General features: G+C 50.1%; 1 protein-coding gene across 1 annotated transcript in view; it reads right to left on the bottom strand.

Annotated features, from left to right (window-relative positions):
- Positions 1-21,249: 21,249 nt before the first annotated feature.
- The window catches only part of PACRG (parkin coregulated), a 513,624-nt gene continuing 507,677 nt past the window's right edge, over positions 21,250-27,196 (bottom strand). Inside the window, exon 5 of the mRNA XM_059941859.1 lies at positions 21,250-21,968. Within this exon, the coding sequence (XP_059797842.1) occupies positions 21,808-21,968 (161 nt within the window). The 3' untranslated portion in view covers positions 21,250-21,807. The remainder of the gene's footprint in view (positions 21,969-27,196) is intronic.

A 27,196-nucleotide genomic window follows, 5' to 3' on the forward strand; every position in this document is an offset into this window, starting at 1 on the left:
TGGCTAAGCTGTAACCACAGCTGCAAACTCTTCGTCATGTGAAAACTCCGGGCTTTTTCTGGGTCTGGAACGCCTGTTGGCCACGCCTTCTGCCTGCCTGTCCTGCCCCTGGAATCTCGTCCATTCTTACCATCCTCTTCGTTCCCCACATGGTCCCTGACCACCCTCCTCCCTGTGGCCTCCGCTGCAGCTGTTTTTACACTGACTATGGTGATCTTCGTGTGGCCAGGTCCTGTGTGTCCCCTCTTAACTGAATTTGTGCTTCTCCAGTGGAGAACTGTGTCTTCCTCACGGTGACATGGTGTCTGGCCCACAGGCCCTCGGGGGATCTTAATGTGTGGTCTACGGAGAGACTTGGGGGCGTCTAGGAGGTCCCTGAAATCGTGGGCAGCCTGTGTGCATGTCAGGGGCAGACAGGTGGAAGCCTCGCAACAGGGGTCCCTCGCTTTTTGTCCTTTTAAGGCCCCTGGGGTTTGAGCCAGTCCTGGAGGCCCTTTCCCCTTGATGGCCATTGGTTTAGGCTCCAGCAGGTGACCTCTCAGACCGATGGGGTCCGAGGGGAAGCTGGCAGGGGATGTCTGGGAAAGAGCTTTCCCTCTCGTGCGGGGAGGCAAGAGGCGGCCGCACTGCCTCTTCATGCAGTCCTGGGACCCACACGGTGTCCGGAGCGGATCCAGTCCTTCGGGGACCACAGGCCGCTGACGTGACAGGGGCAGAGCAGGGAGTCGGGGGTGCCTGGCGCCCTCAGGTGTGACCGCGCACGGCCTTCCCCAGCCCTGAGTAGTTGACTCTGAACTTGTTATGTGATACAATACATGTCTTGTTTCTTGGGGCACTTTTAATTGAATTTTCTCTATTTTTGTAGCTGATACACCTGCCAGGATGCAGCAGTTTTCATTAGATGAAGAAAAGGATCCGCGTCCCTTCCTCTCCCAAGGTCCAGGGTCTCTGTAGAAGGCGTTCAGTAGGTGTTGACTGATGCATTGACTGACAGACTGAAATTCCTCTGAGTAGCCCCGGTGCCATGGAAATTCTCCAGGGCCAGTCTGTAGGAAGTTGCATTAATAACTGGAGTGTGCAGTTCCCATGGGCAAGCCCGCGGCTCAGCGCCTCCAGGCCGTGGAGAGAGACTGTGGGAGGCCCGAGTGTGGAGGCAAGCTAGGGGCCTGGGGTGTGGCCCTGAGAAACGCCCAGGGAGGACCCAGCCGGCCGCTGGCTCGGGCACTGCGTCACTGGGAGGTGGGCACCATAGGGCCCTCCTCACTAAGCGTGTAGGGCAAATCGGTTTCAACTTACAAGCCTGGTTGATGGGTCGTGTTGAGAAGGATTCCGAAGCTGTGTCTAAATTTAGCGTTGATTGTCCCTTAAGTCTCCCAAGGACATAAACGTAGGCAGTCAGTGCCTTCCTGCAGTTAATCTTCCGTGTCTGCGGTCTGGTTCTTGGCTTTTTGGATCAGGAAACTCAGGGAGTTCCCCCAGAGCAGGGCTCTCAAGAGTGGGTTCGCAGAGCTCCTGACAAAGGCCCTCGTCCCTCTGATATATTTCTTTGTTCAAAAACTGGACTCTGAGGCCCCGTGCTCTGCAAACAGCAGCCGGAGGTGCTGTCGTAAGCCACTTCCAGGCGAAACCAGTAAACTGGCCTCCGGTTTCCGTGCGTCCCTCTGTCCCTGGAGCAGCCACCTCCGCAGATGGTGGCGTCAAACTCAGACGGGTCCCCTCTTTTCAGAGCCCGTGGAGACGAGAGAGACCCCCGGCTCATATGCCTTTGCTCAGACTGGTGCGGGGAGAGCCCGGCTTTCATCCCGACGGCGCCCGGCTGTCTGGGGCCCCTGGTAAGTCTCCAGCGGGGCCCTGTCGCCCTGTCGCAGGATGAAGGGACGCCTGCTCTAATGTTGTCACAATCCGTGGTTCTGCTTGGGCTGCGGCCCCCTCCGGCCCAGCCCGCTGTCGCTGGGAGGCTCCGCCCGGCCACCTGGGGAAGGACAGGACAGGGCGCTCCACGCGGGCGCAGCCCGGACAAGGACCCGGACAGGACGTGGGGCCTGCTTGGTCCAGGGGACCAAGAGCCTCGCCACCCAGCTCAGGATGTGCTCTACAGTCCGGGCAGGGGAGCGAAAGGGAAGGCTTTCGAGTAGGGAAAGGACATGACGGAAGCAAGGCTGTGGGAGACCTCTCTGGCCGCTGCGGGCCGGGAGGGTGGGGAGGGGAGCCATCGGAAAGTGTGGGGCGTGGGCTGGAGGGCCGGTCCCTGCAGAGGTGGTGCCCCCGGCGCTGGTGCGAGCCCTTGCCCCTCCCCCCTCTTCTCCTCCCCTCCCCCACTCTTCTCCTCCTCCCCTCCCCCTCTTTTCTCCTCCCCTCCCCCTCTTCTCCTCCCCTCCCCCACTCTTCTCCTCCTCCCCTCCCCCTCTTTTCTCCTCCCCTCCCCCTCTTCTCCTCCCCTCCCCCTTCTCCCCTCCCCCTCTTCTCCTCCCCTCCCCCTCTCTTCTCCTCCCCTCCCCCTCCTCGTCCCCTCCCCCTCTTCTCCTCCCTTCCCCCTTCCTTTCCTCCCTCCCCGGCCCTTCCTCCCCTGCCCTTTCCTGGGGGGTAGATGACAGGGACGTGCTGGCGTTAGGGGACCTGTGCCTCCCTCTGCCCGCCCCCTCGGGTGCTGTGTCGCAGTCTCCAGGGCCCGGATGGACGAGCTGACGGACCTGCCCGACGTGAAGCAGATGGCGCTCCTGGCTCGGTGGAGGTGGCCGAAGGACATGACCTTCCTCCCGGCCTTTCTTTTGGGAAAGGAAGTCTTTGGAAGTCTGTAGCAACTGAATCAATCTTGTCACTTTGATAAGCAGGGTCCCCTTTCGCTCCGAATGTGGAGAAAGCTCCACACTTCCTCCGATTGTTCCAGTTTATGGTATTTCAGTGTGTGAGACATGAGAGCCTCATTCCTGGGGAGCCCGGGGGGGAAGCGGGCGGCCTGGGCTTCCGCGGGGCGCGCGGGGAGCAGCGCAGGCCGGTTATTCCTGGGAGTTATTTCGAGCGGCTGGGCCGTCGGCTCAGGTTTCTGGCCGGGCCTCAGGGCCACGTGACGGGGGCATGAGGCAGTTCATTATAATAATAGACTCCGCGCTCACCAGGCGGGCGGCTCTTTGAGGGCACGGGACCGCGCTGGCTCAGCATCCCTCCCGGTGCCCTTGGGGCGGCGCCGGGCCCGGGGGCGCGGGAGCGCGGGCGGCGGGCGGGCGGGGAGAGCGCAGAGCTGGGCGGCCTCGGGAGGCCCCCGTGAGCGCAGCCTCCTCCTCTGCGCTGCCCTGGGGAGCAGAAGTGACTCACGCGCGGGGAGACTGACTCATGAGCTCCACGGGCGGCAGAGCCCGGCGGGCAGCTTTCAGCTCAGTGCAAGGAAGAATGTTCTCATCATGTATAAAATGGAACCTGTTGCCCTCGAAACAGAAGCTCCTGACACGGTGAGGGCCGGCGACCCCCCCGCGGGCCCTGGGTTTTCTGTTTTAACTTTGATTTTCAGCAATTTCTTCTTATTTCGGAGGTTGCACCACTGGCTGCAGCACCAAAGCACATGCCACAAACCGGGGCTTAAACAACACAATTTACTTTCTCCGGGGGCTGGGGGCCAGCAGGCTGAGATCCAGGTGTGGGCAGGGCTGGTTCCTGCTGAGGCCGCTCCTCCGTCTTCCGTGGTTCGCTGGCGATCTATGGCCTCCCTTGGCTTGTGGGAGCACGACTCCGATTTCTGCCTGCATCTTCACATGGCATTCTCCCTGTGTGTGTGTGTCTCTGCGTCCAAGTTTCCCACTTTTATGAGGACACCTGTGATTCCTGCTCCAGCATAACCTCATCCTAACTTAACTGATTACATCGGCAGCTACCCTGTTTCCCAGTAAGGTCACGTTCTGAGATACCGAAGGCCAGGACTTCAGCTTATGAATTTTGGGGGGAACACAATTCAACCTACAACCGATGTGGTACATACGCATTGTGGAAATTTAGAAAACAGAGATAAAAAGAAAGAAGGAAAACCGCCACATTTCAACCACTCAGAGATCACTGCTGTGAATATCTTAGAGCATATCCTTCTGAAAAAAATCTTAAAGTTAGACAAAATGAATATACTGTTCTATATCTTTAGTCAATGATCTCTTCCTTTCTAGTTCACTGAATTTCTTCTCATCTAATACCTAGTCTGTGTTCAAATTGTGAACAGTAATTTTGTTCAAACCAATAACCAATCCATTGCCGTTTGTTTTCACTGGTTGTTATGTTCCCTAAGTCTCTTTAATCCATAACTGTCCCTTTTTTATGACGTCAACTTATTTGGGGCCAATTATGCTGCATAATACCTTGCCTCCTGGATTTGTTCGGTTGCTTCCTTGTGACGTTGCTTAGCTCGTTCCTCTGTCTCCTGTTGCTTATAAACTGGGGCTATTAGACCTCTGATGGACTCAAGCCAAGCATGTTTGGATGGAAAGCATTACAGGCACTTCTAAGTGCCTCCCATCAGAAGACTCAGAATGTCTGGTTGACCCAGGTCAGGCCTTGCCAGGCATGGGGATGGTGCCTGGGGGTTCCTGCCTTGGGTGGGAGGTGACACCTTATGACCTTGAGTGCTCCTTGCAACAGTGAGGTTTTTGTAACTTGAAAGTTTCTGATCGTTGAGACAGGAGCCCTCCCTTTCTGGTGGCAGCTGGCACTGGGAGAGGAAGTGTGGCAGGGCCCGCTGAGCCACCCTCATCGCTGCCCTTTGGGGAACCTCACCAGTCTCAAGACTTCCAGTTCTAAGAAGTCCTGCCCTTGGATTCCGACACTGAGCCCACTAACGTGGGGTGATGGGGGTGTGCTTCCCCACCACACCTGGACCTCGTGATGGTCCGCACCCCACACCGTGGCGAGGTGGGGCCTGGCTGGATCCCCGTCTCCCCCCCGAGACCATTTCCAGGAAGGACCTTAGCCCTTTCTCTCCAGCATTTTACAGTGTTTTTATTTTTGTTTTTTAAAGAGAAGCAATTTACAATGAAACACAGATTTTATGTGTATATTTGCTCATCTTTTGACAAATCTCGTACACTTGTGTAACCCAAACCTCTGTCAAGATATGGAGCATTCCCATCGCCCATAAAGTTCCCGTGTGCCCCTTCCCAGTTAATCCTGGCCCAGGCACAGGTAACCACTGTTTCAGCTTTTCCCACTGTAGATTATTTTGCCTGTTCTAGACCTTCATGTACATGGAATTGACAGCGTGTTCTGGTCAGCACGGCGTTGGCTTCATCCACGGCGGTGCAGGTGTCAGCCCTCCCCTCCCTCCTCCTGAGCAGTGCTGTGTTGCACATGCTGCAGTGTGTTCATTCGTTCTCCGGTGGATGTTTCCAGTTCTCTGTTATTATAAATAAAGCTCCATGAACATTCATGTACAGGTAATTGTGTGCACATGTGTTTTCATTTCTCTTGGGTAAATATCCAGGAGTGAAATCAATGGGTCATAGTTCAAGTGGTTGTAGCATTTACCCCCATCTCAGTAGTGGAAGGGCATTCTGGGATCATCAGCTGCCTCTTTATTTTTTGCCATTCTGGTGGCTATGTAGCGGTATCTCGATGTGGATCTAATTTGTGTTTCCTCAAGGATTTATGATAATGAGAACTTTTTTTTTGCGTGCTTATTGGCCATTCGTATGTACTCTTTTTTGACTGTAACTCTTTTAAACATTAATATTTATTTCTTTTCCTTAATAAGCACTATAACTTGTTAAACTTATTCAAACAGGCATTCAATGCCTGAATTGAATTTCTTGCTCATCCTTCAGTGGAGATTATCAAAGAAAGGTGGATAGGAAGTGATCTTTGAGAAGAAGCAAAGTCATGTGCTTTTAGCTAATTACTCCTAACTCCCATTCTCTGGGTCTCTGGTGAGTCCGTCATTAGCAGGTATTGGAGGTTGGCTGGCTGACCAGCGCTGTGTGTATGGTGTTCTTGAAGAGGCTTCTGACACATCCGGGGAGGCAGGGTTGGAGATGAGAAAAGGACAGAGAAGACCCCTTTGCCCTAAAGAGTTCACCTTATGGGGTGTGTTGACGAAGGGAATGAAAGTACAGAGATTGCAGCTGAGAAGAGGAAGGAAATGACATGCAGCCTCTAGGCTTGGATTTTTGCCCATCAGAGGATCATGGCGCCAAAGAGCTTTCTTTGAGTTTCAGGTAGAATCTTGTTCTTTAAGTGGAGAGCACCATTTGTTACCCTCCTCGGCAGAGGTTCCTTACTGCTCAGAGCCCCCGGGGAACCACCAGGAGCTCGTGCCCTGGTCCAGCATAGCAGGGCCCGTGTCCTCCCTGCCCAGCTGGTGATGGAGACGCAAACCAATCTCATTCTCATCCTTCTGCAGGTGCTGCCACTGCCTCTTCATTTATAGTGACTCATTGTGGGAGGACTTTACTGAGCCACCCAGGAATGTCAGTGGAAGACCTTAGGCTAGGCCACAGGGAAGGAAAAGGAGGGAAAAAAAGAGAAAAAGAAGCTGGGATGGGAAAGGGGTCGGGGGAAGGGAGGGGGAGGAACTGACAGTTGCTGCAGCCCTGAGCTGTCTGCTCTTGCCTCCAGAGAGAAGCTCCTTGAGGGTCGTGAGAAAAGGGAGATCAAAGACCCTCCATCCTCTGGAGACTCCACTTTACCTCTAAGTTCAGGTTTAAAACACATCTGGTGAAAAGCAAATGATCAATGAATGGACGGATACCATGAAAATAAGAATTTATAATCCAGAGATTTCTCCTGCAACAAAGCCTTGTCTTAAATGGTGGGGATCCACATTATAAAAATATGCTCCCCCTTCCCGTGATGGGATCAGGCTGTTCTCCTTGTCCCTTTAGAACAAGGTGCTGTCATCCCAACTCACCTGAGCTAGAAACTGCCCCCCAAAAGCAGGAGTTCCAATCTTCTAAGATTTATGAGAGAAAATAGGTCGGAAAATCCAGGGACCACAACGAGGAGGATGGAAGGCCACTGGGTGGACAGGCCTGGCCGGGGGCCACGCCGAGAGATGGCTGAGGATGGGTACTGCCCTGGGGTATGCCCGCCTCGGGCCAAAAAGGATTAGAGGGGCGAGGAGGAAGGCTGAGGGATAAGAAAGCGGGGCTCCGGCGGAGACAAAGCCCCTTTGCGCTCCTGCCATGGCAAGCTCCCCTCCAGCAGAGAGACACTGTGAGAAAGTGTCGGAGCCCTGGCCCCTTTCAGCCGCAGTGAAAGCAGCCTTGGCAGCGCTGCCGGGGCTGAGAGGCCGGGGGCTGGCAGGGATGCGTCGGCCTCGGCGCGCTGTGCGGCGGTGCGTTCCCAGGCCCCGGCACACAACCTTGGGCCGAGTCCCATTTCCTCCCCGAGCAGAGCTTGAGGGAGGGGGGGCAGGGACCGCGGCATCACTGGGGGACAAGCTCCCCCCCCACCCTTGTAGAGTGGCCCAGATGGGGCGCACTGGGCCGTGGGGAGATGCTTGTGGCACGTTATTCACTAGCCCGTTATCAGGGGTTAGAATCCCAGAGTCTGGCATTTGGAAGGAACTTTAAGGTCAATATCAAGCCCTATGACCTCACTTCACAGAAGAGGAAACTGGGGTGCAGGGGGCTTCAGTTTCGTGGCTGAGAGTTCTCGGCTGTCGTGGCGGAGACCAGTCTGAAACTCTGGCCTCCTGGATCCGGGCTCAGAGCAGGCCCGTGTGCCACCTGGAAGGGGAAGGACACAGAGATGGGAACAGAGGGAAGTTTCTGAACCAGTTAGGGGTGGGTCCTGGCCTGAGCCCCACAGGGGGCCCTGAATAGACTGGTATCTGGGAACAGGGGGGGAAGGTGCTAGGACCTGATGCAAAATGCCAGCATCGGGGCCGTGGAGACGTCCTTCCACCTCTGTGCTTTGACCTTCGGATAAACCGCTCTTTACAGTTTTCCCAGCTTCTCGAAGAATGTAATTGTATTGTATGGACTCATAGAATGTTAGGGTTGCCAGGGACGTGGGGGTTTCTGTGGGCCAACTTCCGGCCCAGTGTGGGAACCCCCTCTGGACCGGCCCGTATAGTCACTGACCCGTCTTTTTTTCACTTTGAGTTATAATTAGCACACAACAGTATATTAGCTTCAGGCATACGACATAGTGATTTGATATTTTTATACATTGTGAAATGATCACCACAATAAGACCAGTTACCATCCATCACCATACCAAGTTGTTACAATATTATTGACTCTATTCCCTATGCCGTACTTTACATCTGGGTGACATTTATTTTATAGCTGGAAGTTTGTACATCTAAATCGCCGTCACCAACTTTGTCTGTCCCCTCACCTCCTCCCTCTGGCGACCACCTGGTTGTACTCTGTATCTACGAGTCTTTCTGTTTTGTTTTGTTTGTTTGTTTTCTTTTTTAGATTCCACATATACGTGAAATCATGTGGTATTTGTTTTTCTCTGTCTGATTTTTTTTCACTTAGTGTAATACCCTCAAGGTCCATCCACGTTGCCACAAATGATAAGGTTTCATTCTTTTTGATAGCCGAGTAATATTCCATTGTGTGTATAAACCACATCTTCTTTATCCATTCATTGATCCATGGACACTTAGGTTGCTTCCAAATCTTGGCTATTCTCAGAGGTTCCAAAGAGTAAGGAAGTTCCTAGCTCCTGGGGCAGAGTCAGCTCTGAGTCAGCTTTAAATATACAGGGACCATGGGTGTTGACCCAAACCTTCGGCTGGAGGGCCGGATCTTGTTCTCTGGCACCAGCTGTGCAGAGCAGGTCTGGCCTCCCCACACGCTCCCCTCAGCTGTGCTCAGGTGGCGTGTTTGGGGAAGGAACGGGCCGCTGGGGTCACACAGCCTGGGGCCCCTCTCTGGGCTTCGCAGTTAGCGGCTGTGTGACTTGGACCAACTAACTTCTCCGAATGTGTTTTCTCACCTGTGAGAAGAGGCAGCACCCAGGACAGGGTGGCCGTGGCTTAGCTGCAACCTCTGCAGGCCGAGCGCCGCTCGGTGACCCCGCCTCGCCTGGTCCTCCAGTCGCCTTGCCCCGCCCCACATCTGACGTCACCCATGGCTCCTCCCCTTCCCCATGGCTCCTCCCCCTTCCCCCTGTACCGGGCGAGGCGCTGGGAGCAGCAGGGGCACAAACTCAGCCACAGCGGACACGGGAGGGCGCCGAGGCGCAGGGAGCCGGGAGGGATGGAGAGCGGTCATGGCCGTGGCCACGTGGAAGCCCGGCCGCCAGTGCCCCTCCCCGCGAAGGGGCCAGGTGTGTGTGTGTGTGTGTGTGTGTGTGTGTGTGTGTGCGCGGGGGAGTCCTCCACACCTGGAACTCTCCCTTCCGGAGGAGGGGGCGGGGACGTCAGGCTGGGCTGTGGGCCCCGTCCTGCGTCTGGCGGGAGGAAAGTGAAGGAACCTCCCGGAGCCTTCATCCAAGGACAGAGGACGCTCCCGGAACGCTTGAGTAAGGCAGGAGCATCAAGCGTGTGGCTCTGAAGGAAGATTACAGCTCTCACACGGAGCTCCAAACACACAGAGTCAATCTCCTCTGTGATGAAGTCCAGCCACCCCCCGCCCTGCCTGACGTCTGTGGTCCTCGGGAAATTGCAAAGCGCTGGGCCGCCCACTGACTGTCCATCAGGTCTCGAAGACCAGAGGGGCTGCAAGTTCCCTGGAGAAGCGTGTGACTTCAGGACGTGGAGACACCGACGTGACGTGGCAGGGGGGAGGGTGGGGAGGCGTGCGTGTGCGTGTGGAAAAGGAGGCCACGCGTCTTTGCGGGGTGAGCCGAGCAGAGCTGACATTTTCACTAATAAGATGCCGAGGAAATGCTTTAGTGCCCTAGAGTCTACGTTCACCGTGGCTGGAGATAAATGCTTCCTGGAATCCTGCAGTAACGCCAAAAATCACTTCACAGGTGTGAAACAGGGGGGGAAATGAGTTTTACGCCTCCGTCTTTTCAGCCAGAAGCAAACTGGCTTCTCCTTGAGTGGCGTCCTCTGTGGTCAGGGATGTGATTCCCAAAAAACGTCGAAAACGACACGATGTCCCAGGAACACGCGGCTGATCGTCATGCTCTGAGAGGACACTTACTCTGAGATGAGTGTGTCTGGGATTTCAGTGCACAGATTTGTACTCACATTATTTGTTCTATATTTATATATTTATCCTCATATGTTCTGGAAGTCTTCTGTTGAAAGATTAAGTCTCAGGCACAGTTTTAAGGGACTGTCACAAGATACCTCATTTAATCCTCCTAGCGCCCTCTGAAGCAGTCTTTCAAGTGGGGAAACTGAGGCTCAGAAGATTGTATTGGAAGGTCAACACCATCTAGAGGGAGGTGGTGGACCTGCAAATTAAACCTTGGCCTTGACATGAATCCCAATCGAATCCAAACTCACCATGTCTCACCCTCTCCCACCCCACACCCGCTCCCTGGACTTAGTTTTACCTGTTAGGTTGGAATTAGATCTCTTTCTTTTCAAGCCAGTCTAGAATGATTGTACATCCACACATGACACCTTCCATTTTTAACCATAGCCTAGAGGTATCGCAGAACCCCTGAGATCCTGTCCTGCTTGTTGGGATTCAGATTTTACCTCCTTTTTGGAAAAAGTGCAATATTTGATCTTTCGTGAGAGCGGGGCGTGTAATTCCCCCGTTTTCACAGGCCCACGACACCCCCTCGAGGTAGGGAGAGCCTTACGGGGGCCCCTCTCGCTGCTGAGATGGAGGCCCTCTCTGCCTTGTAACCGCTTTGTAGATTCTGATAGATTTTCCAGAGAAAGGTTTTATTCAGCTGGGACTCTGACCTCTTGTGAGACGCTGTGGTATTTGTCAGCTATGTGGCCTTTGCTTGGTGGTGACGTTATTAGCTATTCCAGCCAGCCCACAAGACTCTGTGCCCTCCCAATAAAACCTCTTGATCAATTTCAGTGTTTGGGTCATTTTTGTTGTGCTCTGAATGAAGGGGAAAATCGCTTCAGCAGGATGTGGTTTACTCCCCGCTCAGCAAACAAAGATCCACCAAATATAATACATTTAAGGCAGAGATTGTCACCGTTCAGGAATGTTTTGCAGTCGGGTTCTTTCTAAACTGAAAACATTCTTTTAATATGGAGAATTCCTATGAGGACTGTAAAAATCCTACTCACATGACATGTTTCCCCGTCTTGAATGGAGTCTACTGAAGAGTTATTAAAAATTTACCTTTTTGTCAATAAAGTTCTTTAAGGGACATTTTTCTTGCTGCATTTTTTTTTTTTTTTTAATAGCTACTTTATTTATTTATTTATTTTTGGCTGTGTTCGGTCTTCGGTTCGTGCGAGGGCTTTCTCCATTTGCGGCAAGCGGGGGCCACTCTTCATCGCGGTGCGGGGACCGCTCTTCATCGCGGTGCGCGGGCCTTTCACTATCGCGGCCCCTCCCGCTGCGGGGCACAGGCTCCAGACGCGCAGGCTCAGTAGTTGTGGCTCACGGGCCCAGCTACTCCGTGGCATGTGGGATCTTCCCAGACCAGGGCTCGAACCCGTGTCCCCTGCATTAGCAGGCAGATTCTCAACCACTGCGCCACCAGGGAAGCCCTCTTGCTGCATTTTAATGTAAAGTTCACTGCCCAGATGGATGAGGGAGGAGACAAAAAGGCCATTTAAAGCTCTGGTTCTAGAATGCTCCTAGTGTGCAGTTAATTGAATCAAGTGACACACGTGGGCCATACTGTATGTGGACATAGTTTTGGTTGTAGGTGGCTGTCACCAGCCCACAGAGACTTAAACCTGGGGCAATGGAGAAAATGTTAATTCAGATATCTTACTTCAGTAAGGGCGTCTGGTAAGGAAAATTATATGTGTGCTGTTTTATAACAGCTGATCCTAATTTGAATTTTGAGCAGTTCATTAGAAGGCTCCTTTTCTGTATTAGTATAAATGATTCCATTTTTTAAAGTTTCAAGTATAAAGATGACACTACATTGAATATTTGGAAATGCTTTTTTGAACAGTGAGACTTGTAAGCTTTTATTTTTTATTTTTTTGCCTGATGATACTTGAAGCAAAATGATAGGTTTTTGCTATTGGTTTTTTACTGATCGATTTAAGCCATATTTTTCTAAGGTACACCTATTCTTCATTCTCTAGAGTGAGGACGATTTAGTTATCTTCTTGACTAGGGAAGTCGAAGCTTTCCTGTTACTCTTAAAGGTTACATTAAGTTAATTTCCCTGAAGAGTTCCTATTGCTCCGTGTAAAATAGCAAGAGTGGCCGGGCTTGAAAGCAAGGCCATGGAAACCCCGTTCATGGACCAGACTTTCAGCTTAGCCTTCGGAAGGGCGGGAATCAAAGTTCCAGCAGAAACCTCGATTTGGAACACTGGTTCCCAAACTTCGGGTCCCCTGCAGGACTTGTTCAAACACACAAGCTGGGCGCCACCCTGGAGCTTCGGTTCAGCAGGTCTGCGCGGGGGCCTGAGGATGTGAATTCCTCTCCAGCCTCCAGGTGAAGCCGCTGAAGCTGGGCCGGGGACCCTGCTTTGAGACCCGCCGTGCTAGGCTGTGGTGGGTGACTCTGGGGTCAGCGGGCTCGGGACACCTGGGCTGCTTCTATTTAGCCTCGTGGCGGACATAGATTTAGACAGACGTCTGGGTCTGTCTGTGCTCAGTGCCCCCTGGAGGGAACATCCGTGTGACTGGGGCGTTTGGCAGTGACCCGCATGGCTCCCCTGGGGGGACCCAGTGGGAGGCGAGGGAGGAGGAGCTGGGGAGCCCTCGACGAGGCCGCCGCGGAGCCCGAGCGGTGCTGACGCCACAGCCCACACTGAGGCCATTTGTCTGTCTTCGAACAGCCGGATGGGCCCTGTGTTTCCGGGAGCTCTGGAGGATATTTAAAATACTTTCCTCTGACTTGGTTTAAACAGAAGAATGAAAGCCTCTCCCCACGACAGCAGAGTCTTCTTGCATTTTCCAGAGTCTGAGCGTCTGCAGTGGGTCTTACACTGGATTGCTAAGATTCTTCTTCCCCAGGTGCAGCGTGGCTGACACCTGAGGAGTTCAGGGTCCTGTCTGCCGGGGGGCGGGGGGGGTGGTGGGAGGAGGCCCACGTCTCCGATGGGCTGGCAGGACCGTGGAGCGGCCGGCTTTAGAAGGCCACTCGCTCACTGATCCCACCAGCGGTCACTGGGTGCTGCCCCTGCACCAGGCAGGCCCCCGGCACGGGGGACACGGGGGTGACAGAGCAAACGCCCTCTTCTCACGGAGACCACGTTGCACAGGCAGGCAAGCAGACATGTACCATGGTGTCAGATACCCGGAGTGTTTGGAGGCAAGTAAAGAAAAGTAGGGGCTAGAGAGCATGAGACAGGGTTGAGCTGGGCTTTCTGAGGAAGCAGTGTTGGCAGGGACCGGGATGGAGTCAGGAAGGTGTTTAGTACCTGGGAAGTGGGTACTTGGGAAGGCATGTCAGGCTGAGGGGACGTGCCTGCCAAGCTCTGGGGCCAGAATGTTCTTGGCCATTTGTGAGCCATGGTTGAGGTCAGTAGGGCTGATGCAGGGGTTCTGGAACGTGGGGAGGAAGGGAGGGAGTGGAGGAGACAAGTCAGGGGAGCCAGAGGCCATGAGGTGCTCGCAGCCCACGGCCACAGTGGGATTTGGCACTAAATTGCCCTCAGCAGGGGAGGCAGGAAGTCGTAGGGTTGGGAGCAGCTCAGTGGTCTGACGGCATTTGTGCCTGAAGGGCGCTGGCTCCAGGCACCATGTCCCCTGGGGAGGGGTCAGCCGGGCATGAGGGCAGCTTGGACTGGGGCGGGAGGAGGGGTCAGGCCATGGTCAGACTCGGGGGCTCTCTCGCAGACAGGATTTGTAAGGGCTGGGACGTGGGATTGAGCAGTCAGGAACGACTCTGGGGTTCGAGCTGAGGAAGGGGTGAAGTGAGGTCCTGCCAGCTGAGCTGGAGCACGCAGCGGGGCTGGGAAGAGGCAGACTGGAGAGGGCAGGGAATCCGGGGTTGCTTTCACACCTTTGGTTTCAGAAGCCTCTAGACATCCGAGTGGAATGCTCCGAGGGAATTTAGGGAAGTCGAGACTAAACTGGAGAATCGGGGTGTACAGATGGCAGCCGAAGCCCTCGGGCTGGAGAAGACGGAGGCCCGAGCCCGGGGCCCTCCTATGGTCACAGGTTAGGAAGAGAGGAAGGAGATGACGAGGAGCGAGGGTCTGGCATCTACAGGCCTCTCACCCTTGACAGGAACTAGCCCCAGTCTCCCCAGGGCCACTGTCGCTCGGCGGGCACAGAGCACACACCCTCTTCTCCTTCTCTTAATGGGGGCGCTGCCATTTCTTAGTGGGTGGAGCTGGGTTTACCTTCGAACGTAGCAGTGCCTAAGCCAGTGTCCCTGGTGCATCGATGGGGATCAGAACATCTGAAGTTGCCCTGAAATAGCCGTCAGAACGCTGTGGGCAGCACGCGTTTACCTGAGTGGAGGGCGCAGAGCTTGCAACAGGTTCTGAAGGCAAGACTAGGGGATAGTTCTCAATACTTTCTAAATAAAAAAGAAACTGAAGTAATAAATTTTTAGGCTTATCAAGCACAGGAAGAGAACAAATCCTTTTACCCAGATTGAAACTTACAGAAATTTGGCAAAGTAAAAACAAATAAAGTATCCAAGGACCTTAAAAATATTCCCACCGGGGGAGGCAAAGATCAACTCCTGAAACAGAGAAATGCTAGTGAACCAATGGGCAAAGCGCCCCTTCCATCACACGTCTGTCTACATCCGTAACCAGTGACGGGAGAATCGGCTAATTGCCAAAGAATGCGTCGGAAGAAGCAAACTACACCAGCGGTGAGATCTAAACTTGGACAGCACTGTGTGAGCAAAAGTAATAGACTCATTCCTTCCTGAGGAGACCAGGCCGAGCCGTGCTATGGCCCTTACGGCTCCTACGTTCCCCTTTAATGTTGTCGTCAGCGCAAAGTATTGCTAGTTAGGGTTTCCCAGAAACAAAGGCCCACTTGTGTTTTGGATCTCCATCCAGCTTCGACGCACTCACACTCTGAAGATGGCAAAAGAGACAAAGACGATTGGAGATATTTTTAGAATCAGATTCAACACCAATACATATTTTCCTGCTGGAAAGTGTTCTTGATTAAGCTAAGTGCTGTTATTTTCTTTTTTCTCACTGCAGAGCAGAGAGGACACAGAGTTTCTTTTGCATTAAAACGCCCTGATTACAGATAATCCTAGTAGAGTGGGTGGCAGTGCCCATTTCAAAATGGGCTTTCCCTCTCTGCTCATTATCAGAGCAGAGATCCTAAGTCCAGTGCACAGAGTAAACAGAACGTTTAATTCACTTCCAATATCTTATTTTAAAGGAAATGAGGTTGGTGGAGCTTGGGAAAGCCCTTCTTCCTGGGTCTTATAAAGAGGACGGTGGTGTGTGAGTTTCCCGCAGGGCCCGAAGGAGACCGAGCGGGGAAGGAGTGGCCTGGGGTCGGTCACCGCCTGAGTGGCTCTGCCCGGCTGGGGCACTGCTGGCCTGCAGGCCGTGTGAGGGCCGACAGCCTTCCGGGCCCTGAATATTCAAAGCGGGGACATGGATTGTCCTGGTGTGACTGGGAGCTTGGTCATTTTTAGTTTAGATCTGGAAGGGTCCCACTTTGGAAACATTTTGGTCAACTGGTACATTTCTAGAAAAGGGAAGCCTTCATGGGTAGAATTGTTTAAAAAGCATTTGAGGTTTTCTGACTCCATTTAAAATCCCATCAGAGAGTAGAAATTTATGATTAGAAAAATGTTCACGGAATATTTTCCCAGGTATATTACTTCTTTAAAATCAGTCTTCAAGGGCTTCCCTGGTGGCGCAGTGGTTGAGAATCTGCCTGCCAATGCAGGGGACACGGGTTCGAGCCCTGGTCTGGGAAGATCCCACATGCCGCAGAGCAACTAGGCCCATGAGCCACAACTACTGAGCCTGCGCGTCTGGAGCCTGTGCTCCGCAACAAGAGAGGCCGCGATAGTGAGAGGCCCGCGCACCGCGATGAAGAGTGGCCCCCGCTCGCCGCAACTGGAGAAAGCCCTCGCACAGAAACGAAGACCCAGCACAGCCATAAATAAATAAACAAATAAACCCAAAGTTTAAAAAAAAAAAAAAAGAAACAGGTCTCATCACCATTAAAAAAAAAAAAAAAAAAAAATCAGTCTTCAAGCTTCCCAGCCTCTCCTTACAAACGGCTAGTGATGAACATCTCAGAAGAGCCCAAACAAGTAAGAGACGTGGTGTGTCTTGAAAAATAATTACTTCGTTTCAGCCTCTCTAAATGACTGTTCTAGATGTCCCACCACCTGTACCAAACGTCTCTCGCTTCTAGATCGCATGTAAGTAAACCCTGAAAGGACTTCAGTTTTGTTTGTGTAAAAAAGCTTCAGGTTGGAAGATCATATTCTCCAAGCATGCAACCTTTTCACAGAATTTTCGAACTTTGTATTCTGTCTGATGTTTCCAGATGTAGTTCGGCCGTAAAACTTATGTGCTGCTCTTGCAGTACCGGGGGGCGGGGCGGAGAGGCCTCTCTCGAAGATGAGGGTGTGCCCACCCAGGCGGCTTCCAGGGGGGCAGTTGGGCTTGTGAGAACTCTGCTATCTTCCTCATCAGGTCCAGTGGGATAAGCAAGACCCACAGGACTGGGCCTCCCCTGCAGCCCGCGTGGATCAAGCACTTGCCCCGCTCCAGGCGCCAGGCTAGCTGTTCTCCCAGGGGACTCCTCCCAGGCTCCCGTTTGTCCCGCGAGGCTCCCTGCTGAGCCCTCTCCTCACAGGCATTTGTCCTGTGACGCTTGCAGCAAACCTGCAAGGCCGACATTCCTGAGCCCGTTTTGCGATGCGGGATTTGAGGCTGAGAGAGTTTTGATAACTTGCCCGAGGTCACAAGGCCGCCACTCAGTGGAAGGAGACTTCGCCCCAGTTCTCCCAGCTTCCCACTCCTGCGCTCCAGCTGCTGTGTCCCCCAACATCCGTCACGCGGTCCTTGCAGCCACCCTGGGAAGCAGGGACCGTTCCAGGGAGGAAGCTGAGTTTACGTGACCGGCTCTGGACCCTAAAGCTCTTGAGTAACAGGCTCAGTGCTCCGACCCAGACCCTCCTGAGATCCACCCTCACATCCAGAGCCCCTCTATTTCTTCCCTGGGCTAACTCGCGCCCTGGACGGTGTCTTCAAGAAATTGAATGCAGTCATAAACAGACAGACAGACAGACAAAAACCCTTGCTTCCTACACCAGTGCTTGATGTTTCCCACTTGGCATCGTTGCGTTCCCTTGGATACCTTAGGAAGGGAGTTTCAAGGTAAAAATGTAGCAGGTGAAAGAAGCCAATGTCTCACTCAGAGTTCCGAAACCCGGGAAGATTCTCCTTTCTCTTTTAGTTAATCAGAAATTATTTGGGAGGAGTAAAGACAAACCCAGGGTAGAGATGACAGTTAGAAAAAGCAGGCCATTCCTATTTTCATGCTAGTAAAACAATGTAGTTTTAAAAATCTCATAATTGTTATTGTAGATTTTAAACCAGCCCCAAAAGCCTCCGTAGCGGTGCTGGCAGGGTTTAGTGATGGTGGTGGTGTAGCAGTGTGGTGATAGTAGTGATAGTTGACCTTTTGTTTTTCTTTTTACCTTTTGACCCCCTTTACCCATTTCTCCCACCCCACCCCCCAACTCTGGCTCTTTGTATCTATGAGCTTGGTTTTTTTTGTTGTTTGTTTGTTTTTTTGGTTTTTAGATTCCACCTGCAAGAGAGATCATGTGGTATTTGTCTTTCTCTGTCTGACTTATTTCACTGAGCACAGTGTCCCTGAGGTCCATGCATGTTGTCACAAATGGCAGGATTTCATTATTTCTTATGGCTGAATTTTGTGTGTGTGTATATATATATATATATATATATATACACACACACACACACACACATTTATATTTGTGTATATGTACGAATATATATATATATATATATTATATATGTGTGGGTTTATTTCTGGGCTCTCTATTCTCTTCCGCTAATCTATGTGTCTGTTTTTTCTGCCAAGCAAACTATTTTAATTACTATAGCTTTGCAATATAGTTTGAAATCAGGGAGCATGATGCCTCCAGCTTTGTTCTTTCTCAAGATTACTTTGGCTATTTGGGGTCTTTTGTGGTTCCATACAAAGTTTAGGATTATTTGTCCTATTTCTCTGAAAAATGCCACTGGAATTTTGATAGGGATTGCACTGAATCTGTAGATTGCTTTGGGTAGTGTGGATATTTTAACAATATTGGTTCTTCCGATCCATGAACATGAAATATCTTTCCAAATATTTTTGTGTCTTCCTCAATTTCTTTTATTAATATCTTGTAATTTTCAATATACACCTCCTTGGTTAAATTGGGAAAGGGGAAGACCTTTTTAAAAATGCAATTCAGTTTATTTACTGTCTTACAACTTACAATTCCAAAGTCTTTACTACGTCACATTTTCTTAACCTGTTTGTTGGCATAATAGCTTTATTAGTTCAAATCAAGAGAGAGATCACATGTTCTAACCTATCATGATGATGCAATATTTAGCTCTTATTTGTAGCTGGAACTCAATACTTTGTTTCCTCTACATCTGCTGGGTATTACCTAAACTTTGCAGCATCTGCTCAAATCTGTGTTTACCTGTTACTTTGTAAGGTACCTTGGTTTTCGATCTCTCACAGTTACATTCCAATGTTTGTGAGAGGCTCTCTTGGACGCCAATCCCTCCTCCTTGGCCAGGTTACCCTCGGGACCTGCCGTAAGTGACCTCAGAGCCATCTGCCCTCTACATTGTAAACCAAAGGGACGCTCTCATATTCACCATGCTTTAACTTGTGCTTATTTCCGATGGGCCAGACAATAGGCTGGGGAGGGCGAGAGCTCTCAGGGGGCAGCCTGATTATCCTGCCAGCCTCTCGAGAAAACCGCCCTTTGGAAGGTGTCAGCGGCCCCCGTGGACTAACTTCTTCCGAGAGGCGCATTCTACCTCGCACATTTCACCTTCAGCTTCCTCTTTCAGCTCACCGTCTCCTGAATCCTCAGGAGGCACAGTGTTCTAGGCAATTGTTTTTCTTCAACAGATAGACTGTCTCCCCACTTGAGAAGCTGCTGGGGGCTTTCAGCTTCCTACTTTTCACAGCCTTTTACATTTTTGCACACTTTTGAAGTTCCCATTATATGCCTCCTCAATCTCTTCATTCATGAACATTTCTTCTTCGGCTGTGTTTGATTTCCTTTTCCTGATTGTTTTTTTCCGTGATCCCTCTGTTTTGCAGTCTGGTGATGACTCTCCACCATCCATCGAGGGCATTTGCTCAGGGATTTCCCGAGCTCTGAGCTCTGCCACCGGCTCACGTTGTATGAGATGCCTTCACCCACCCGCTGCCCTGTGCCGACCACGGAGGGGAGGAAACACTTCCCGGGGTAGCTGGGACCCTCTACCCTTTCACCACCATCCACTCTCCTGCTCCCGGGTGACTTTTTCTCTGTTTTCTGTGTGTCCCTAGGAACAGGGAAATCACCTCCTTTGGTTAAACATGGGGCAGAGGTGACAGTCAGAAAAAGCAGTCACTCCTATTTCTATACTAAAAAAAACAATGCATTAAAAAAAAATCTCCAGAAAACATTGTGCAATCTTTATAGTTATTTCGGTTTTCGGCAAAATTATTTTCTTATTACGAAGAACTCACCATTGCCAGGTAGGAAGCCCCATATTGTCTGAGGATTTTCCACATATATATTGCTTTGCTGGGGTAGAAATTAGTCATTATTCAAACGTTGTTTCTTTGAAATAAAAGGCCAACAGATATAAGAAACTATGCTAGGTACTTCACAAAAATCACCTCTAGTCCTTAGAACATTCCTACAGGTTAATCTCCACTTTACAGCTGAGGAAACCAGAGGCTCAGAGAGGTTAAATAACTTGCCCAAAGGCAGGACAGCTAATAAGTGATGGGGCCGGGAAAGGAACCCCAATGTTTTAATTCCACGCCAGAGTTAGGGCTCTTGGTTCAGTGGCAGGTGGGTCTCCTTGTTACTACACCAGATGAGTTTCACAAGCAGGACAGAAAGTAAGAGGCCAGGCTTGCTTCTGAGTCCCAACAGAGCCGTGGAGGAAATTCTGGTAGGAACATTCAAAGGCACTAACAGCCAGTGTCTTTCTAACAAATAGTATCATGGACTTTGGGGTCACTTCGAACACATCACTGATGCCAGGACGGCAGCTGATGGGCACAATTGAACATCAGAGTTTGGAGAAAAAAACCTGTCTTAAACCTGTCCATGTCTGCTTCTAGCTCTGTCTTTTCAAAGTATTATACACGAAAGCCAATTTTTCTTACCCGGTCACGCATCTCCGTTTACCCTAAAAACTGCTTCCGGAAACTAGGAGGTAGGTCCTGGTTGCTAGGTTTCATATGCTGAGCCCGTCATCAGGGAAGATGAATAATGAACCAGTTTTCAAACTCGGTGTTTGCCTTTGGAAATTTGTGTCTTAAATAATTAGTGACAACAATCTTGAGGCAAAGGGTCCGTTTCCCAGGGGAACGCATTTCATTTCTTCACTTTTGTGCAGAAGCTGCACTTTGCTACAGAATGAGACACTTGAGGCTATGCATTTCTGGGCAGTTACAGCATTTCTCAGGTGTGCAGAGCCAGGGGTCCATCGTTCCTGAAGCTTTCCGGACTGAGTTTCAAATGCCCCGAGCTCACCGCCCCACACGCCTGCAGGGCCCTTGTCAGGGCTGGCACCTTACACTTGCTCTTCTCTTCGGACACCTTTTTTCTTTCCCAGTTGAATGAAAAAGTGCATGTCTTTTGTCTTTTTTCTTTTGGTTTCAATAAAATTCCAAAACAGTGCCATCAGACCCACCTAGAGGTGCAATGAGAACCCATCCAACACGCCCGTGGGAGGAGGCCAAGGAAAGGAGAATTGCCAAGAAAAGAATGTGATTTGTTTCAAGGGGCGATCATTAAGGTGCTTATAAGTCATTTTCAAAAATGATTGAAAGCCCTCAACAAACTGCTGGGTAGCATTTTGTCAGTAACACTGGGGTCCTGAGATGCAGGATGTCATAATACAGAGGGACAAAGATGCAAACTAGCTTTTTTTAAAACAATCACGTTTGCCATGTTGCATTTCACACCTAACCTTCCCCCTCCCTCCCTCCCTGTCCCCTCCCAATATACACTGGAAAGCCCCTGCAAACCCAGATCACCAGTGGGCTAGAAGCATCAATTATTTTTACAGCTGAGGTTCATAACGGGCGGCAAAACTGTCCTGCTGTAATGGGAATATCGATTCCACAGTTTAGTTGGCTGTCAAAGCACACTGTTCTGCACAGCTGCTGCTGAACGGGTGCTTGTCGTCCACGACCAACACCTGTTAAGCAGTCAGCACCAACGCTTCCCTTCCAACCTTTGACACCACCCTCAGGGCAGGCAGACACAACTGCTGAACTGCGTATGAAAATTGCAGTTTTATTGTCTATACAGCTGAAGGTTTAACTCGGACTCCTGCTTCTTTCCTAACTGTATAAAGAAGCAATTCTTCTCCTAGAACAAATAAGCACAGTACACTATTGTAATCTAAGAAACAGGCACTATTTGTGTATTGGAAAGCCTTGCTCTCAATAGGGCTACAAGTCCAATGGCCCATGAGCCACTATTTTAGCAGCTGTAGAAAAGTAAGCCATAGAAGTCACAGATAATGAGATACTAACAGCAGCAGAGACAGATGATCAGAAGGCTAGGAGAAGCCTTCCTCGAATCGCAGCTGTTCCCACCGCTAATTTAGCAAGCACGACTCATAGGTAGGGACCATGTACTTGATGTTGATGAAGGCATCTTCTCCTCCGGAGCGCTCGAAGGCCTCCAGCGTCTCCTGGATCAGGTCACCGATGTTCTCCCGCTTCTGCTGGCTGTAGTCGATGCCGTCCCCGGAGTTTACTGGGTCATGCAAACACACAAAGAGGCCTGTTATTTCACTGCATTTTCCCAAAAAGTCCTACACACGTGTCTAGGCATTTTTCTCTGAATGCTTGTCATGAGACGCAAGCAATTAACATTTTTACACGATCCTGTAGAGTTTTAGGAGTGGTGACAGATATACAAAAATACAAAGTCCTAGAATGGAGCTGATGAAAATTCATCTAAACTAAAGAAATCAGAGAGTAAATGAAAGTGAGGTGATCATGGTTACACAACAGTCCACAAGTCAGGGAATCTCTTTCTTAAATCTGGCAATTACATCAAGAGTGTTCTCTTGGACCTTGACTTCTTCAAAACCCCAAGATGGCATATTTAGAGGGAACCGTCCATCATCAGGTTAGGGTGCTGGCTCTGTGTGACTTCAAATGGACATACTTTGGAGTGAGGGGCTTAGCCCCTGCCCATGTCCGTGGCTTCTGTACGTGGGATGAGCTCCTTCTCCTCCAGGTATCACTAACCCAGGTGTGCAGCCCTCTGACGGCACCCCCATCACTGCGGATGCAGGTGGGGAGGAGGAAACAGCCTTTCCTGCCGTGGCTGCTCCTGACCCGTCCCTGAATGCTTGGACGACAGTCATCGTTACGGCTTCATAGAGGTTGGTGCCACTGCTAGTTTTAGAGTCTAAGTCCAGGCAGGAGGTCCACCCAGGGGGGCACCTGGAGGATCCGACCGAGGCCTCGTCTCCCAGAGCCTTGAGTGACCCCTCAGCTGCCTCTCGGACTCTGAGGGGAGGGGTTCCTAGGCTTGGCCTTCGACGGCCTGGTGGGGGGAACCTGGGTCTGACGTGCTTCACTGTACACAGCCCGGTCTCAAACCATTTGGATAAGAAGTATCTGATTCCACTCCACCTGTGAGGTTACCCAAGTGCGTGGGGTCAGCCCAAAATGGGAGACCCTCTACTTCAATCCAGAATATAAAAATTCCACAATTTTCTCGAATAATAGTCATTACATGCATGTAAGTTGCATTTCCCGCCCAGACTGCTAAGGGTTTAAACACCGTTTATTCTCCCAGTAAGCGAGTCACGTCTGTGCCTCTGCTGACGTTACCCCACCTGACCTGTGATGAAAGGAAAGGGCCACAGGGTGGGCTGAGAGGCCCGGGAGGCCTCAGGATAAACGGCCTGAAGGCTCAGGCCATGCGATGCTACAGGGCGAGCAGCTGCAGCTTGAAAATGCGCACTTTACCAGATCAAAGTGTTTACTTTATTCAGATTTCAATATAGCTCCATATGCTTATCTTGCTTGAATGTGAAAATAATAGAGGGAAAAGCGGTATTTCAAAGTTTTTTTCCCCAGTTGTTTTGAACATTTTAAAAAAGATGGAGTAATGGTTCAGACCAGTAATAAAGGTAACAATTACAATCGCACACAGCATAGATAAGCAGGTTTTTTGCTTGATTTTCCCAGAGACTTGTTAAAGAAATATCACTGTCTTCTGTAGCACAGAGAAAAGACATGGCTCTCCTGACTGGTTTCTTCTGGTGGGGGGTGAAGGCAGGCAGAAATATTACTAATTTTCAGAAAGAGAAAGACTATGAGTCACACAGCCACAGTGCGTATCAGTTTTTCATAACCAATGAACTTACAATGCAAAGCCATTGCAATTAGGTGGACTTTTCCTTTCTCATGGTGGAAGCCTTTCTGCTATGATGGGGAAAGCTGGATTGAAGTCAAAGCTTGATTTACAGAGTAGCTGATCATCTAAAATGTTCATACATGATACTTGTATAGGACAAATAAGAGATAAGACATTTGACCAAAAGGGTTCTTGCCCTGTTGTTTCTGAGCTAAAGGTAAACTTAAAAATATATAGAGAGAGACAAATACACACAAATGAAATAGGTTGTTTTGTTTTTTTTTTAAAGATTTACAGGGTGGTCTGAGAAGAGAGTCAGTGCAGTTGGGGTCACCCACCAGGGAGGACAACGTAGCATCCATCCATGTGGAGGGCTTTCCAACAGGAGAAGGTCTTGGGTCAAATTAAGAGAGAAGGGGGAGGAAGCTTGTGTGTGTGTGTGTGTGTGTGTGTGTGTGTGTATACGTGTGTGTGTGTGTATACGTGTGTGTGTGGGGGGGGAGGGTCGGTCAGGCGTGTTACAGGTGTAAAGAAAAGATGCTAAGGAAGAAGGTCCCAAAGAGGGGAGGTCCAAAGCAACACAGTCCAAAACAGGTGCAGCAGGGACAGAGACAGATAGCGCGTGTGACAAGGGAGACCCGTAAGGAAGGTACGTGTGAGGAACAACATCCCAGGATTCCGATCGGAACAGTGAAGGAGGTCCAGTGAGAGGGTCTGGCGGGCCTTTGAGGGCTTCTTCCCTCCAGAGGACATTCCTGATAAATTCCTCCTGCTCAAGAAAGAGGTGCGCTTAGGGAGGAGCCGGCAGGACCCAGGTTTGCATGGCCAGCCGAGCCCATGGCGCAAACACCCTGGGGGCACGTGGAAAATGTAATTGGTGATGGTGCCCAGTTGTGACAGCCTTGATCCAGTTCCTGATGGACAAAGATACGTAAATTAATCACTAATAAATGGTGCCTTTTGTTGGCATACTAGTCAAAAGGTCAAGAACTGAATAGATCACGGGACAGACATATTTTCCTGATGGGGGCAGAGGGGGGTGGAAAGTCTGCACACAATGGAAAGCTTAACACACCCTGTTTTCCCCACTGCCTTCCAGAATGCTATAATGACAAGCAACACTTTATTTCAATAATAACCTATTCTTACTTTTTTAAAGTATTTAACTGTAGGAGTAAGTAAACTATGTAGCTTTTTTGTTTCCCAACAGTGTATAAAGCAAATGATAAAAAGAACAGAACAGAATAACAGTTGCTTATTCAAAAAGGGAGTTGGAGTTGGAATATTTTGTGGTTGCAGAATGTGTATCACTGGGGTAGAAAAAAAGCCCAACAAAGGCGCACATCCCTTCTTTTGGGTGCTGAAATGATGACCGGGCACAGTTTAGTGTCAAGCCATGTTGGGGGGCAGGTGAGCGGTGTGGTCTCCATTTCAAAACTGCTATATTGTCAGGTTTTTTTAGAATCTGAGCTTGAGGTGATTAGCTTGAGCTCACCATTTAAGATACATATGACACTGTCGGAAAACAAACTTGTGAGAATAGGATGCTTTAAAAAAAAAAAAAAAACCCAGATGGTTATGTACAATTGTCGATTCTGATTAGGAAGATGACATTTCAATTCAGGAAGCTAGGAGTCTATTTTATGTCCAGCAGCTGGAAAGATACATTGAGGATGGAAAAGATATGTTTTATTTATAACCAAACAAATAGGAGTATAACAACGGTTTAAACCAGACTTTGCATTTCTAAAGGGATAACACGCAAATAGACTAGAAGAAGGGATCTGGTTTCTCTTCTTAGAGGTCCTTGTGTGCAGGAGGTGGGCAACTACTGTTTGAAAGTCCTTCTTGGTTAGGGATTATTTTAAGTATACTTATTATTCTGAATGTTGAAGTTGTTTTTGATTATGTAGGTAGTACGTTTAAGCACACACAGCCTCCTTTTCTATCTAGCCCCCTTTAGACAGTCCTAACCTGGTTGCTTTCTCTTTCTAGATGCCGCTTTGGTCAGAATTGGGACGTGCGTATCCCAGTCTTGCGTCGGTCAATGGCGTGCTCTCAGTGAATGAACTCAGCTCGTGATTGGGAAGTGACGATCGTGACACCTCACCACCAAGGCCATCCAAAGGGAGGCTGCATCAGATGCACTGACATTTCACACAGATACGTATCTACGAGGCAGCGGACATGGACCAGCTGCAGACACGTGTCTTGTGGGATTTCGATGGAAGAGTCTCTTAGCATTTTTACAGTTTCTAGACTGTGTAGAAGCTTTATTCTTTTCCTTTCTTCAGTTACTACTATTACAGGAAAAAATGAAAAAAAAAAAAAAGCAAAGTGGGGAAAAGGAAACTTTTGGTGGCCAGAGCAAGGTCTTCCCAAGTTAGTGCTGAGGTCGGTGTCAATGGCACCTTTGGCCATACCAAAGAGTGATGTTCTCTCTGTAGACAGCGGAAGACTAGGCCCTGCAGGGTGATGCAAGATGGAAAAAAAAAAAGCTCTTGCCTTTGGGGAGTTTCTCATCTACCTGGGGGAGCCTAGCTGGCCACAGTCCCTGTAGGTCCCGTGCACGCCCTATGAGAGTCAGTGTGGGCCGCGCACCCTGATTGCAGAGCCCCGGCGCCATAGGCCTCTCTCCCGTTCCTTGGGTTCCCACTGGAAACTGTGTCCTGAGAGAAGGCTTATCTGTGTGTTTTAGTCAGACACTTGAGTCCCCTTATCTGAAAACAGGAAGAGCAGTGAAAGGATGTATGGACGGCCATAAGAGGCTCAAGGAGAGTTACATTCACATTTGGATTTTTCTGACTCTAGTGTTTTTTTGGTCCATACTCTTCAATGTTAAGTGTATAGATATTGTTATATGAACAGTAATACACAAAGAAGTTATTGGGAAATGAAAGCATTATTTAAGGCATCGGAAATAGAAAACACATAAATGCTTACTTCGGGTTGCTTATTCAACATACCTGAAGTATTACTCATTTGGTACTGATGAATGAAATAATTTATAGACTCTACCTATGCTTTCTGGTCATGACTCAGAAAAGCAGCAGGCACAATTTGGGGAAAACTTCCATTAGTTTTGCAGGCTGCTGGCTGAAGCAGCAGCAGGACAGGCTAAGCACAACCACACGATGGAGAGGCAGTGGGTCGGCAGGAAGGAAGGCATCGTGCCCACTGCCACCTGTCATCCTGAAATTGCTCATGACTTGGCTGTTTTGCAGAGCCATGAACCAAACGCTCCTAAAGAAAACACCAGCTTGGGAAACTCAATTAACAACACCAGAGCGAATCGGGAAGTGGTAAGCAATGACTCAAATGATGTCCAGACTACCATTACCAATCTTTCCTCACACTACTAACTTTTGGAAGCTCTAATTTATGATGTAACTTGCCACGCTCAGTGACAGCAACGGTTTGTGTCACCTCTTAAGTGTACAAGAGCACTTGAAATAACTGTGGAAAGTAGCAAAGACCTCAGACAAATAAAAAGATGATTAAACCAATGGAACAACATTCACCTCAGCCTTTGACAGCACCAGACAGTGAGCTGGGCAGAGTGATTCTCTCAGCGCACCAAAGGCTAAATTACAGTCGTAAAACAAGGC

The sequence above is a fragment of the Balaenoptera ricei genome, chromosome 12 (assembly GCF_028023285.1).
Source record: "Balaenoptera ricei isolate mBalRic1 chromosome 12, mBalRic1.hap2, whole genome shotgun sequence".
Lineage (NCBI taxonomy): Eukaryota > Metazoa > Chordata > Mammalia > Artiodactyla > Balaenopteridae > Balaenoptera > Balaenoptera ricei.